The 16,568-nt window shown below is 28.8% G+C and overlaps 1 protein-coding gene across 1 annotated transcript; it reads left to right on the top strand.

The window, feature by feature from the left end:
- The first annotated feature begins 63 nt into the window (after window positions 1-63).
- On the top strand, window positions 64-16,488 carry LOC145743115 (GTPase-activating protein and VPS9 domain-containing protein 1-like). Its single transcript, XM_082561012.1, has 34 exons — window positions 64-207; window positions 450-564; window positions 1,154-1,263; window positions 1,812-1,961; window positions 2,289-2,383; window positions 2,606-2,675; window positions 3,210-3,323; window positions 3,725-3,875; window positions 4,349-4,503; window positions 4,736-4,813; window positions 5,127-5,282; window positions 5,570-5,696; window positions 6,143-6,262; window positions 6,474-6,527; window positions 6,785-6,882; window positions 7,339-7,465; window positions 7,683-7,834; window positions 7,919-8,013; window positions 8,121-8,372; window positions 8,585-8,744; window positions 8,848-8,968; window positions 9,034-9,765; window positions 10,063-10,161; window positions 10,371-10,486; window positions 10,666-10,810; window positions 11,125-11,171; window positions 11,308-11,480; window positions 11,724-12,110; window positions 12,439-12,583; window positions 13,375-13,508; window positions 13,900-14,072; window positions 14,404-14,518; window positions 15,035-15,305; window positions 15,714-16,488. Exons 1-34 carry the CDS (start codon window positions 142-144, stop codon window positions 15,852-15,854), a joined length of 5,244 nt encoding a protein of 1,747 aa, XP_082417138.1. The 5' UTR covers window positions 64-141; the 3' UTR covers window positions 15,855-16,488.
- The last annotated feature ends 80 nt before the right edge of the window (window positions 16,489-16,568 follow it).

Here is a 16,568-nt window from a genome sequence, read left to right as displayed (position 1 = left end):
ATGTTTATAAGTAGACATCAATTAAATTTGGTTACGATTTTAACAACAATCATAAAATTTTTCTTAAACTGGTTTCAGAGTATACTAAAATACCTGTAGTAAAAAAATGTTAATCTAAATATATTAAAACATCTGTTTAAAATGTCGGGGTTATTGGAATTGGCACGAAGACTGCATGAGGAAAAACTGTTCATCAAATCTGAACAGGTAACAGTGTGGTATAAATATTTAATGCAAATGTATTTTACACTGTTCATTTTTCTATATTACCATCAATAAAAAAATATAATTCTGTTTTTTCTAATTCGAATTATCAAAAGGACAACTAGCAGTTGTTATTAAAACCTATATATCAATATTTTATATGATTTTTTAATTTAATTTATTATCTTTCGTGAAATAATTTATGATAAGGTAATTAATTCTTATTTGTTGTTGTTCGTGTGTAGGAAACAATATGGAAACTGAACGAACAAGTTAGATTAAATGCTGAGCAACTTTCCCACTCATTTTGGAAGACGAGACAACATTATTTAAATCTTAACAAGCTAGTTATTAACACTGGTAAAATATAAGTTATTATAACAGCAAAAATATTTGTTTAATTGAATAAAAAAGTAAAATAGGCAATAGATAAAGTTAACACTTTTCAAAACTGGCAAAGCCAAACTACATACTGGGTTGGGGTAACGAAAGTCAACCAAAATTCAAAACTTTTATTAAAAGTTTTTTTTCTCTGTTAAATTGTTTCAAGTAAGTTGTACTTAAAAGGGCACTTGCTATAATTAATTGAAAACTTAATTGGGGTTATATGCAATCAAAATTTAAATAAGCACATTCATGTGAACAGTATCGTATTTAAATCAAAATTTAATTGAATAAAATATTTAGATATTCTGTTAGTCTTCGTTATCAGTTCATTAAAATACTCATAACTTTATTTTTTTTAATATTTTTAAATTTAGTATATATATGCTTCGTATGTTAGTTGTTAATATTTTGATGTGCTTTGCACAAAACATGTAATACCTGGATAGTTACATATATGGTAATAACTTTTTTATTAACACACCCAATATGTGTGGTCATTCTGCACAGGTAAAAGTAAAACATTTATGACTCAATTAAAATGACTAAACTTGGTTATTATCAGCAAAACCCACAACATGTAGCCGAAGGTCGAACCAGCTTGATTCTATTCAATTTGTTGATGCATACAAGGTATTGGGATACCAAGAATCAATGTACAGCCAATTTCTGGAGGTATTTATTTACAAAATTAACGCTACACTCAAAAACTAAGTATTGAAAGCTTCAAACTTTTTAATAAGGTATAATTTGAAGTTCGTTTTCCTAATAGGATATGTATTGTATTTATTGATTTTAATGTTTTGAGGGTTAACAGTTAATTAAACCAAATTAGTATATTGTGATTGTTAATAAAATACAATCAGTACAGCAGAAATTGAGTAATTTTTGGATCTTAGTTTTATCCTAGCCATAGCTTGTTTCTTAATATGTTTTATGTTGTAAAGTATACCCACTTTGATATAAGTCAAAACAAAAAAATCAATAATGATGTTTAACAACAGGCTGTCTGATGCAATCGTAAATACAGCACTAATTAAACATGATTTTTTTGGTAATCATAAATTATGTAAAGTAATAACATCAAAATGCAACCCAAAAATGGGCTATGGTAATAAAAGTAGCTCAATTAATAAGCTATTAAATTAGCCTTCTTACATCAAAGCTTAAAAGATATTTTAAAGAAACTACATTTTTTCTAACTCATTTTACTATTTTTCTAGGAATTTTTAAACAACCCCACACTCGCTGCAGCTTGCCTGGCTTACGGTGACAAACTTGGAATTGATTGCACTCAGGAGGTTGCTAGGACCATTGTTCTTGGCTGCTATGGCAACAGTATTATCACTGATGACCATAGGTCTTTGTTGGAGGTGAGTTATAAGCGGTTTGTTAAAATTAAAGAAATTTTTTTTGTATATATTTCTTGATTATTAAGTGGTCATTTTTGATAAGTATTATTACATATTGAAGTTTAGTAAAAAAATAGCCTATCCAGCAAATTAACTAAAGTAATTAAATCGCAATTTTTTGCGGATACTTTTTTAAAAGTATTTACCCAATCTAATAGTAGTTTAAAATTAAGTTTTTTAGGCTAATTATTTTATTAATAAAATAAAAGTAAATACCAGTAAATAAAAACTTAGGTTTTTTAATTTTGAAATTTGTTTTTATTTTTCAATATATATTTTTTTATTTAGTTAATGGAGACATTGTTGTTGCTTCAACTTGCCAATGAGGAAGAACCGAGAAGGTTATTACAGAAAGGAAGCTGCACATTCTGTGTAGTGTTTAGGTAAATAGTTGAACTATGAGTATGGGGAAATTTTCAGCAGCTTTTGTTGTTATATTTATTTAAGCTGGTCACGTTATTTTTATTGGAACTATTCAAAATATTTAGTTTAACTATTTAGCTATTTTTAATGCTTTTTTTAAAGTTATACAAAGTAAATGTTACAATGTTTATGTAACAAAAATTCTAGATTGTCTTATTTTTTTAAGTGTTATATTTTTTTAGGTTGTTTACAGAATCTTTATTATCTGGAAAACTGTTTTTAACTGCTGCACTACATCAACCAATTATGGAGGTAAATTAACAGTTGTAAATTAAATTTTTAGATTAAAAAAAAAATTTTTTAATGTTGATTTTGTAAAGTTTTTAGTCATGTTTGTGAAATGATTGACTAATGAATTGTAATATGGGTTCCTTGGCTTAGTTTTAATTTAATTCTGCAATTTTCTAAAATATTCATCTCATTATATTACTAATATTTACTAATCAATCTGTTGTTTTTGGGGCTCTGCAGGGTAAAATAACTTTAACATTTTATCTATGGTTACCATGACATTGTGATTAGGCTCGAAACAGTGGGAATCAAACTCATGACCTTATGTAGTAAAGCCAACTGTCCCAACAACTACACCATGCTGCCAAATTTTGTTAAGATTAAGCTGTATAAAACCAATATAATTGCATTTTCAATTACAAAACATAATTTAAACTGTGATCAAACTACCTTTACATATTCCAAAGTGATGGGATTTAATTACATAAGTTTTTATGCGACTACACTAAATTTTCATTGGTTATTTTTTAACTTAATATTGTTATTGTGTAACAGGTTGTAATGGATTCAGAATTGCTTCTTGAGACCAATCCGAACAAGATTTTAGATCGCTTGAGTAAAAGTGAGATTGAGAAAAGATTTGGTAATCAATCAGAACCCAATTTTCAAGTAAGAAATTGAAAATAAAAAAAATCTCTTTTTTTTGTTTGCACATCAAGGGAACAAATTAATATTGAAGTTAAATTTGTATTATGCCAATATTTGCCTTGTCATGATGACGATAATATAGTTAGTAATTATATCTAACAACTACATTTTTATTTAATGCTTTATATAATTAACATTTTTTATTAAACAACCTAACATTTATTTTATAAACCTTGAAAAGAAAAAAACTTTTTTTTGTGCAGTTAAGACAAACGTTTGTTGCGATAAAGTTATGATAAACAATAAAATGGTAGCTTGTTAACTGGACAAAACTAATTACATAGAGCCAGCAAATTACTGCTTTTATTTATTGCTTCAGTATCAAATTTTACATTTTTCTGATTTGACAATGTTTTCAACAGGCTAAGTTGAAAGAACATGTAATTGAGACGGAGAAAAATCTGTCTCGAATTTGTTTATCGTTTGTTGAAAGCCTCACTTCTGCTATGTCTTGTTTTCCACAAAGTCTTGGTTGGATCATAGCAAGAGCTTATCATATTGTTAAGGATGCAGGTAAGAGTAATTTACTTTTTTTTTCAAAAAAAAACATAGAGAAATATTGTTTGTTTGAAAAACTAGTTGATTGCCCACCCTACAGGCTGCTGTTTTTTTTTTTTTGGTTTTTCGCACATTGATAAAAGTAAATAATAAATATGATATACAATTGATATTACAACAATGCAACGGGAAAAAATGACAAAATCAATTTAATGATTTAAAACATGCCAAAAGTATTAATGTTTCCATAAAGATTTTAAGTATGTTATGGCATGGTCACCAAAACCCCTGTTGCAACAAAGTCTCAAATAAAATATGCTTATTTTACCCACACACCACAATTAGCTGATTTTTTTATTCTAAATGCCTTAAATTGGTCTTATATATTCGTTATATAGAATATTCTCACTTACTTGCAAATTTTAAAGAAACTATGTTTTAAATGTAGCTGTGTTGGCAATGCTTCTTCAAATCCTTTTTTATTCTAGGACTTGTATCAGAAAATGTTGCCAGATCTCTGTCAGCTGATTTCCTTCTCCAACAGTTTGTGTCACCAGCAATTGTTAACCCAGAGTTACATGGGATCACAGGGGAAGCCCCAGTCAGTGATGTAACGAGAGATAATCTCATGCAGATAGCCCAGGTTTGTAAAAATTAACATTTTTCTTCAATCAGTTAATATAATATTTTTATGATTTAAAATTTTTTTCCAACTAAAAATTTTTTAAATGATATTTTAATTTTTGTTGGTATGCAAAAAAATTGTAAAAATGTAAAATAATTTTTTTTTACTTTTCTTTTTAAATTGTTAATAAATTAAAGTTTTTTAAATTATTATGCTCAGTTAACCTTATTAGATATTGTTTTTTTAATAGGTATTACAGGTTATGGCACATAAGCAAGAAGGAAATCAACAATCTAAAAAATTCTTTGCAAATATGGAACTAGATAAGGTAATTTTTATAAAAAAATAATTTATATACTTAAATAAATTAAATGCTTATTTAGTTTGCAATTTTAAGGAGCTAAAATTAATATTTTTAAATTTAAAATGTAATAATAAATCATGTTTTTATTGTTTTTTATATTTAACTAAAATAAATTAAAATTTTTAATTAAAACTAAATTTAAAAAAACTAAGTCCCAAAAAAATTTTTTTGAATGTTATATAATTAGGCTACAAAACTTAAAAATATCTTTATAAAACTCTACACTAAAAACCACCAATTTAAATTTTTTTAAGGTTATTTTTTTTTATTTTTTAAGGTTCCTATGCAGGCTTTAATAGACAGTGTTATAGAATCCTGTAACTCGGATGGGGTGCCATCAACTCATAGCTCACCACATGGTTATGTGTCATCTGCTGTTCATTTCACTGTTAATCAGTTATCTCAACTTGTGCAGTTCCTTAATGAAATACAGGTCAGTAAAATTGTATTTTGAAACTAAATATTTTTAAAACTCGCAAGTAATATATGCCTATGATAAACAACTTACACTCTACAATAGTTTTTATTTTAAAAGCTTTTAAATTTAACATACATATATATTATCCACTAAGATTTATTATATCTAAAAGAAAAAAAAAAATTTTTAAATATTTTTTGGCAGCTTACGATTGATTTTTTTTATTTTACCTTTCTAGCTTTTGCAATATATTTTTCGGATTATTTTCTTGTTTGATTAGTTTTTATAATTTATTTTATTAGCAATCAGATGTTCGTGGAGTTGATCAATCGTCATTAGCAGAAATATTATCTCATCTACCAACCTCACCTCCAGCTTGTATGTTAAAAACCGAAACAAAAACAAATCAATCCAATAATGTTGAAGAAGGTAATTTTGTTTAAAAGAATAGGATCACTTAAAAGTCTTCATTTTTTGTTAAATACAAATAAAGTGTAATTTGTTATTTGGGATAAAACTTTTTTAAAGAAAAAATTAAATACATAATTTGTTGGTATGGGGGAGTCAACTCAAATAGTATGGGTTCGGTGACAATGTCATAATATACTTAAAATCTTTATGAAAACATTCATACGTACGGCATGTTTTAAATCTTGAAATTAATTTTTTTCCGTCACAATAATGTAATATTTCTGGTATATCTTTTTATTTATATTTATTAATGCACGGAAAACCTGAAAAAAAATGTCAAAATGTAATATAAAGTAAAACAATCAATGCATTAATAACATATATTTCTCAAAAGCACATTTTCAGAATTTCTTTCATTTTTTTAATATTTTTATTAGTGTTTTATTTTTCATAAATTTTTTTAGCTCGAAAAAGAGGAAGTGGTTCAAGTGGTGGGTCTGATCCCTTACCTCCATCTGGTGGCTCGACTGGTGATCTACTTAATATTAACAATGGGGCTAAGAAAACACCTAAAGCAGCGAAAGGTAATTTTTTCAATTCAAAATTTAAACAATTTTTACAGTTTCGAATTTCAGCTAAGATTTCTTTCTTAAATTTATTAAAATAACAAACTACTGTATTTAAACATTTTTAAAATAACTAACTTTAAAAATTGGCCTTGATATCCACTCGATAAGTGTATAGTTTTTAAGAAGCTGTTTGAACAGATTTACACTTCGACTTTTTAATATTTAGCAAAAGGGAGATCTTCGAAAAGAGATGAGGAGGAAGGAGAGGATTGTCCTGGAGGTAAAATCGAATTTAATTTCTTTTTTATAAATTTGTAGAAAAGAACATATTGTGTAACGCACTTCATTATTTTATTGTATCATTGTTATATTTTCTTAAGTTTTTTTCATTAACTGCATTTTAACCCATTTGACAGTTTACAAAATTACTTTAATTTTTACTTGGCACGACAAAGGGTAGTTTTTTTTCGAGACATTTAATTTAAATTGCCAAAATGCTTTATTATAAAAGATTATATTTTTTTCTCATTTTTTTAGATATTGGACCTGACTATAATGATGTTGTTCTAGTTATTTCAATCAATTCAAATACAAATTCTTCACAGGAACCTCCTGGTACCATACCTGAAAATGAGGTAAGTTAAAATAAAAGTGAACTTAGCTTTTTGTTAACTATTGTGTTCAAATTAGGTTAAACAATTTTAGTAAATAGTTTTAGCATTGTTTGTTTATTTGTAAATAAATTGTTTATGTATTTAATTTATTTTGATTTGTGTTTTTGAATATTTTAATGTACATGTTATTACTAGTTAAATACCCACACAAAAGGTTATGTTTTATTTGTAGTAATATAATTGAAACTTGCAAATAATAGTTGCTCCTGTAATTTATCTGCACATACGCAGTTTTTATTATTTTAAAATTCTATAAGTTTAACATTTAAATAAATAGTGTTTTCCATTAGCTTTATTGAATATACAGATTTTATTTTACTAGATTTTTTAATAGTAGTCTGACTAAACACATCAATATATTTTTCTACTTAAGTTAAGTTTCCATTTTGTAAAAAAATTTTCACTTTTGTTTCCAAGGTGATGGAGATGCAAGATAATCATCAATCCACCTCCAACCTCCCAGAGAATCCTCCCATGGACACAAACTCTCTGACAGAGGCAGAAGGAATGGAGAAAAGATCCCGCTTCTCTGTCTACTCTGGAGGTTAAGAATGCTATTCAAATATTTAATTATTTAACCTCAAACATTAGCTTTTTAAAATAAATGAATTTAATTAAACAAATTTCAAATGGGTTTCAGTAAAATTGGGTAACTACTTAATCTATGTATTGGGTAAATACTTTTTTGTTTATGCAATTTTAATTAAACTAATTTAAATATTATTTTAAAAATCTAATTTTGTTTAAATTATTTTGATCAGGTTCAGATATGAGTGAGATTGGACAGGAACTTCCAACGGAAGATGGGATCTCCAGGACCTCCGGCTCCTCCTCCATGGACATGGATCAAGCAGAGGAGGTTCCCAACGATGATGCCAGCAGTTTCCATGCTGCCAGTTCCCATGGAAATCAGGTTTACTTTTTTTATTTTGTTAACAGAAAAAAGTAGAAAAAAGGCAAAATATTTAATTAATTTTTTTTATATATTTGAATTCAGGAAGAGGAAGAGGAGGGAGGAGATCTTGAAAGTGTGACTCATGCGAACAATGACGAAGCTCTTAAGGACTTGAGAAGAAAACTGCCAACTTCAAGGTAACATTTAACACTTTTTATTCAATATTTAGTGTTACCTTTAATTTTTTTAATATATTTGTAAATTATTTTCCGAAAATTTATTTTTAATTTCTTTTTTATTTTAGAGAGAGTATTGAAGACAAGATGCGTAAATTCGAAATCCGACAAGAACTAGGGGTCAGGTTTGCTGACCCTGGGGTCACAGGTGGGTTAAGAAGAGACGAATCTGGGTCACTAGGGGGTCAGGGAGCAGTGGATGCGAGATCAGAAACATGGAGCATGGATGTGTACGCCTCTGACTCGGAAGCTCCGGCTGAGCAGGAGTCGCAGTCCGAGAGGTTAAGGGAGATTGCAGAAGATCCTGCTGAGCACATTAGGTAAATTATTGTTTAAAATTAGTTTTAGAATTAGTATCCTTGTAAACTTAGTTTAAGGTTACTCTAATGTAAATAATAATTGTCTTTCAATTTTTGCAATTTTTTGTGGTCTCCTGTTTAAGTGTAGGCTTATGACAATACTTAAATAAAGATCAACAGTTTAAAATAATTTTTTGGTTTATTTTTGTAACACGAATTTCAAAACTTTTCAGAGCTCAATCAGGTTCTATTAGTTCATTCTTAGCTCTTGCCAGAGATGAAGACACAAGAAGTGATGTTTGGAGTGTAGAAGTCCTTCCAAGTGACAGCGAACCTCCAGATATGAGACCAGAAGTCCGGCTACAGGAGCTTGAATCTGAGTCTGGAAATCCAGTAAGGAAAACTATTCTCTAAAATTTAAAAAATAGTATAAACAATAAATTTTTTTTAATTTACTGACCTCAGCACTTTTTAACAAATGTTTAATTATTTTTAGCCAACCGAAGACGCTATGGAGGATAATCGATCCCGAGCAAGCACCCCAGGATTGAGTGCTGCATCTGGGTTTAGTGGGGTCTCGGGACTTTCCCTTGTGTCTGAAAGCAATCAAGCTAAGGGTATGTAGATTGTTTTCTAATGTTTTATTTAAATTTCTATATATTTAAAAAAGATATATTTTTAGTTGGAGAAGAACAAGGTGGATCAGAAAGAAGTTTTGGTAAAGGACCAAATAGCATTAGTCCGGATGCGGAGGATCTCCTTACTCGAGGAGAATCTGCTCATGGGATCGGAGGTAGCTCCTCCAACAGTTCTGAAGATCGGCCAAAAGTCAACTCCAGTGCCTCTCCCTCTCCGAGACTCCACTTCCAAACAAGTCAGTCGCCTGTTGCGATGATGACATCATCAACAGTGACATCATCATTGGTCGTATCGTCGATTAAAATTCAGAACACTCAGACATCAGTTTTAACAGCTTCCACATCCAAATTTAAACACGAGAAAGCTGAGGTCATCAAGACATCTGTGTCATTTGACGAGAAGTTAAAACGGGAAAAAAGTGCAAAGACTAAAGAGGAAAAATCTGTCGGATGGAAGATTCCAAACACGAAAATCGAGACAAGTAACAGCGAGTCGGATTCTGACACCCTGATGCAGTTCACCGATCACATAAACACAATAAAACGTTCACCCTACAAGAAACAAACTAAAGATGAAAATCCTACAGCTGTGGACAGCACCCATCTGATAGCATGGGAAGAAAAGCCGTCACAAAATACGATGAATCACAACCCGTCTTCTGCTTTTATTCCAGTTCAAACCAAGCAAGTGAGCAATGCAGAAATTTTGAAAGATTTTGATCCGCTTTCCAATCCTAACAGCAGCGATTTAAGCAAAAATTCCAATTCAACTCCAGGTAAGAAGTGTTTTTGATATATTTATTTTGTACTAGTTGATACCCTGCTCTACAGCAGGGACTTTTTTTGTTGTAATATAAATGCACCTTGCAGCTAGTATTTGCCTGTAAATTAATTGCCTGTAAATTAAACATACATATGTATATCAGTTACTAAGTTCCATTGGATTGTTCATTAAAAAACATCTATTACAGCAGAATTCATGTTTTTTTAAATATATTATCATTTAATACAGTTGTTTATTTTTTAAATATATGATTTATTTCTTTAAAATACTAAATTTGCATTTTTTTAAGCAAAATCTGACATCCCTGACCTCCTAGTTAACCCTAGTTTCCCACCAAATAATTTTAACATGAATAATGTGGATGAAACGTTAGTGGACATTCAATCAGGTACAATTAAGTTATTTTTTCTTAAATACATTTGCATTGATTTTTGGTTAATTAGTTTTAAGCTTAGAGACTGAGTTAGTAATATGATTGATCGAACTAAAAAAAAGGGTGGCAGTTGGAAATAAACTCAAGACTACTGGTATTAAAAAGTGGCAATGATTAAGGCCAAATTTGTAAAAATGCCAATTCAATTTTTTATTATTTTTAAGATGCTACATCACCTACTGCTTCAACAGTAAATCAACCAAATCCCAACACAGTGAAAAAAATTGGATCAAATTCTTCAAATAAAAAAGAAGAGACAGCATCACCTAGTGTCGAAATGGTAAATAAATCATAAAAAGTACTGTTTTGTTTTAATTTAATTGGTATAAAAACTAAGCAAGTTATAATCATTTTTAACTAATACAAAATTTTGCTAAATTTTATATTTTTGGTAAAAACTCTTTTTATTTAAAAAACATTTTCAAAATTTTTAAATTTATTAAAAAATTTTTTTTAAAGGACTCACCTAGTCTACCCCAAATAAACAAAGGCTTGGATCGCAAAAAATCTTGGTGGCAAAAAAATCGATTTTCAAACTTTTCCAAAAAAAAGAAACAAGATGGAAGTAGTCCAAGACAGAGTGGTCTTTTTGAACCATTTTTAAGTAAGTTCATTTCTTTATAAAACAAATATAAAATTTCAACTGTGCTTGTATTAAATAAAATGTTTTTATAAAAAAGTACTGGAGGTTGTTGACTTGATTCCCGCTGCCGCCCTTTTTGTAATTTTTTTTTAATATGAATTTTATTTAAAAAAAACAAATTTGAAATTTTACAAGAAAAAAATATTACTTATAAACTGTTTGAATAATTTGCATTTTTTTTACAATTTACAGCAAATAATCTTTTTCTTACATATTTAAAAACTTTATAAGATTTTTAAAAATATTAAAAATAAATATTTTTTTATTTTTTTTAGGTTCTACAGAAGAACCTGAAAAGAAGACAGAGGTTATTAACACTGAGGTAAAAAAGCTTGTTTTAAATATGATATAATATTAATATAAAATAATCTTGAAAAGTTACAAATGATATTTAAAAATAATACTGTATTAGTAAAAAAAATTGTCCTAAAAAATTTTTTTTAATATTTTTTTGTCAGAATTTATCGCCGGGTGAGGATATAATGCAGAAATACATGAAAAAAGTGTCATCCAATCACGACCTAAATAAGTCAGCTGACCTGAAATCACCAGAGCATGACAGCCAATTAAACTCGACGCTTGAAACTCTGCATGGGGCTAGTTATCAATCTGATTTAAATGACTCACAAAAGTAATTTAAATTTTTAAAAACCATTTTTTTTATAAATTTATATTTCCTCCCTTCTCAACGTTTATCTAAGATAGTTAACTGTAGTTGTATTTAAAAAAATAATGTAAAAAAAATTGTACTAATTATTAGCACTTGTATAAGGGTATATTATCTTCTATTTTTGGTCATTTATATCTAAAAAAGTAATGGAACAAAAAATTGATAACAAATTGCTTTAATAAAGAAAATTATAATTTTTTTCAGTCAAAGTGGCTCAACGGCCACTGATGCCCAATCACCACTTAGTGACGACACAGTAACCACGGCAACCAGAGGGGCATCCTCCACCTCCTCCCTCCAGTTAGGTTCCGGAGATTGGAGGATGTCTTCCTCATCCGTTCCTGTGATCCAAAAAGCAATTTCTACCTCATGTCCTGGTGATAACGTTGTTAAAAAAACAAAAAATCTGAAGGAAGATGCAAAGAGAAAGCTCCGGATTGTTTTATCTTCTTCCCAACCTCTCCCAGAAGCTCCTTCCGCTTCTCTTCTTCTTCTAGGAGGAGCGTCTCCTGGGATGAACTCTGAATCTCATAATTTTATGTTGTTTAATTTGGGTCATGAACATAACAGAAATTCACCTGACAGGGTCAAGTAAGTTTGTTCAAAAGTTTAGGTTTTCAATTTAACAATAAATTAGCAAATTTTATAATTTTGTGGTGACCCATCATGTGATAAATGTCATATTACTAGCCTTTATATGCAATACCTAAAGGCAAAAATTGTCAAAAATGAAGTATTAGTAACTATAAAAAGAATAAAATATTGCAATATTTGGAATAAAAATTGTCTGTAAAGTTAAGTATTTGTATTTTTAAACTTTTATACTAATTAAATTTGTAAAACAAAAACATATTGAATTTAAATACAATACCAGTACTTTTTTTTTCATTTAATTTTTTTTTATAATTTTTCCACTTAGATGTCGCGACCAAATTCTATCTTTTCTGAGATCTCAGCATGCTGAAGCTTTAACCTTACAGGACTTATCAAGGATTGCTCAGCTACATGAAGTAATAAGATGTATCAAGGCTTTAGATGATGAGCAGTGTAGGAATCTTATACAGGTATTTAGCAAAAAGTTGTTACTATTTAAAATGAAATATTAGTATTAAAAGATAATTTGAAATTTATGTAAATTTCTGTCCAATTCTTAAAAAAAAAACTTGATACATAATTCCAATGCTTGGGAAAAAGTTTGCATATTGTCCAACTTCCTGCGAAAACTTTGCATATTGTTTCATTGTTTAGAAAAACTTTGATTTATTTTTGTTGCTTGAACAAAAACTTTAATTTATTGTCTATTGACTTGTAAAAATTTAATATGTTGTCCCATTGCTTTACCGGCAGCGTGGTGTAGTGGTAAGAACACTTGCTACACTACCATGAGGTCGTGGGTTTAATCCCCACTGCTCTCATACTGTAGCGCCCTTGAGTAAGGCGCTATAAACGGTATGAACTCCTGCTGAGCCAGCACTTAATCAGCAGCATAATTTTTGGGCAATTATAATCTATAATATCCCAAACTGCCACAGGTAACTCAAGACTGGGTCGAAGTATCTGATGTTACTCTATGTTTAGATCACACATTCAACCTTCCCACCGAGGATAAAGATATATACAAAAAAATAAAAATAAAACATAGATATATTGTCTAATGGCTTGTAAAAATCTTGATATGAGATAACATTGCTTGTAAAATGCTAATACTGTTAATTGATTCAAACTATAAACTTCACCTAAAATTTTTTCTTACTTTTAATAATTGTATTAAAAATTTCGTTAGATGTTAAAGATTCGAAATACCATTTACCTTTTGAATTTTTCAAGTGATTGTAATCTGTTTTTTTTTTTATAGGAAATGTGGAGGGATTATAAGAACAGGTCGGCTTATATAGCTTACCTGGTTCGATCTCGTCAACATTTATTATCCGCTTCATCTTACCTCAAACATATAACTGCTTGTACTGAGAGAGACCAAACTGTGTGCAGGTGAAACAATTGATTATGTTAATATTTTATTAACTTTTTTAAATAATAAAATATTTGGGATATCCTTGGATTTGACAGAAAACCATATGGCCAAAAACACATTTTTTTTCGGAATTTTCGTAATTAATACATCTTTTATTAATCTTTTCTTCCCCTAACCTGAATAATGCCATTTTATTTTTAAAATAATTTTGACCTTTATTTTGGTAAATGTTTTTTTTTAAATTTTGATATTCGAAGAAATGTTCATGTGGTCGATTTTTTTTTAAATGTGGCAATCATTTTAAAACTTGTACAGGTATTCTAGAATTTTACCTGGGGTTTTATAAAATTATATGTAAAGTAAAACATAAATATTGTTATAACTAATATAATTAACAATCTTTTTTAGGAGATATTTTAGCACTCAGTGTGTCCGCTTGTTTATGAAGAAGCAGGAATCCTACTTTAACCAATTCCGGGATCGATTCCGGATGAGTATCACCTCCGATGAGAAAGTCAGCTCGGTTGGTCAATTTTTAAGCTGGTTGTATGGTCAACTGGTAGAAAACCCTGTGTGGGAAGGTAATAAAATGGTTGTCTGTGTTATTTGATTGGTAAAATTTATAAAAACTAAATTGTTTTTTTTTAAACTGATTTTTTATTTTTTGTTTAAACTAATGCAAATTTGTGCATAAAACATAAATTATTTATGTACTTTATTACATAAGTTGGATTACTTTTTTGGGTTTAAATTGGTAATTCGAGTTTTTTTTTATTTATTTCGTTACTAATTTGCAGAAATGGTTACTTAACTTAAAACCAAATAAGCAATGTTACCATTTTATCTAAAGTTTTAAACTAGGATTCCTTTAGGATCTTTTTAAACAAAAAACGGTTGAATTATTTTTAACAGGGTCTAGTAAAGAGCAACTGGCCGAAGCTGAAATTTGCATCGAACGATGTATTTTTGCGAGTATTTATAAACAAGCTATCTTTCCAAATGGAGATGGCGATATTTTAAGAGACCAGTAAGTTTTGTTAACCCTTTTTGTTGACATTTATTAACAAAATAACTTCAAAGCATGTACCGTATTACTTTCGAATTGTCTTTATAAGCTTTGGGATAATATTATTACTATTGTGTAATCATAAACCTTCAAATTGTTTTTTTTTTGACTTGCAAAAATGTATAACAGATTGATTAAGGCATATGTGCACTATTCATGGATGCTCTGGCATTAATTTGGTGGGATTTAAACCCAGAACCTTGGTGATGTCCAATGTTTTTTACCACTTAAAAACAATACCTGTGAATTTATAATGTTTTACAAATGTGATAACCCAAAGGCCAATCTCAATTGAGGCTCATATTTATCAATTAACTTAAACTAATAAATAAATAAGGTATGCATAAAGTAGATAAAAAATCTTAACATGTGGCACATAACTAGTTAATGACAAAAATAAGAGTTGTAACTTAACAAATATGATGCTGTTAGTAGTTTACCACATTGAATATCAAAAAAAAAACTTATTTTTTTAAGGCTCTTCCACGAACACATTTCACGCTTGTCGATTGTCATAACTCCAGACCACCCCTCCTTACAAGTACGTGCAAAATACCTTCAAGAATGTCCCTGGCCAAGTGCTCAGAGGGAGGCAAGCGCGTTGGCGGCACACAGGTCGCCACGTGGCAAGCTCAATTCTGCCCTCAAGTGTTGCAGAGCTGTGATGCACTTGTTAAAGTTAGCGGACGAGAGTGAGGCTCCCGGTGCGGATGATTTTACACCGGTGTTAGTGTTTGTTCTTATTAAGGTAAGAGTTACTTGTTTTTACTGGTATTCCATATAGCAGAAAACCATTTGGTCAAAAACAAAATTTCAAAATGGGCATTTTAATATAATTTGTGCAACATTTTTTTGGAAATAAATGGTTTTTTATTAAAGGGTTTTTAATTAAAGTACAGTAACCAGTTTTTTCTGTTATGCTTGGTTTTTTAATTTGTTTATCTTAAGCTAGTGCACTGATTTTAGAGTTTAGATATTAACACCAAGTCTGTATTGAGTTTTTGTTTGTTTTGGAAAGTATTCACTTAATGATTTTTAAGAATATTAATCTGCTAATTAATTTTTTTTTTCTGAATCTATCACCTTATTTAAAAATGCTCCAAATTGAAAGCATAGGGTATTGAACCTTGGATCTCAAATAAAAATTTAATTTTAGGCTAACCCTTCCCATCTTCTATCTACTGTTCAATATGTGAATAGTTTCTTGGGAGAGCAATTGAGTGGAGAGGATGCTTATTGGTGGATGCAATTTACAGCCGCAACTGAGTTTATAAAAACAATCGATGATCGAAAATAACAAATTTTTATTTTATTTTTTTGATTGTAGTAATTTATTTTTTGATTCCAAAATGTATGTTCTGTTTTGTAAATGTTTTCAATTGAAATGGTAATATGAAAAAATTAGTAGTTTTTATAAAAATGTAATTATTTTTTATTTAGTCATACATTTATATCTAAAATTTAAAAAATTTAATTATTTAAATTGTGCCAATATTTATTTTAACAAGGTGTTTTTCAGGAATTTAAAATAATGAAGGATTATCAGTAAAAACACATGAAGCATAAATTCATTTTCATTTTAATTACTTTACTAGTTACTTTACAACATGATTTTAGTTTGTTATATCTTTGTTATCAAATCCTATACATTTGCTACCTTTTTCACTGCAATTGTAAATTGATACAGATTTGTTTTTAGTGAAGCTAAAAAAATTCTTGTATATCTTCAGTACTTGATTTTACACTAAAAACAGTGTAAAAAATTTAAAGTACTGATCCAAGATTTTATAATTATTTGTATTCGCATTTTTACTGTAAAAATGCTATTTGACAAAAAAAAAGAATTATATCTGTCATATTTTACTATTTTTGCAGTAAATAAACTCTCTGAACTAAATAAAATCTGGTTGCAGTAATGCACTAATTTTGTTTTCCGCCCCATAATCTTTTTAAATAAATCTATCTTGCTTGATTTTAATTCCTTTTTGTTGTAAGTTTTAATGCTATCACA

The sequence above is a fragment of the Corella eumyota genome, chromosome 2 (assembly GCF_963082875.1).
Source record: "Corella eumyota chromosome 2, kaCorEumy4.1, whole genome shotgun sequence".
In the NCBI taxonomy this organism is placed as follows: Eukaryota; Metazoa; Chordata; class Ascidiacea; order Phlebobranchia; family Corellidae; genus Corella; species Corella eumyota.
This window is presented reverse-complemented; position numbering and strand designations above follow the sequence as displayed.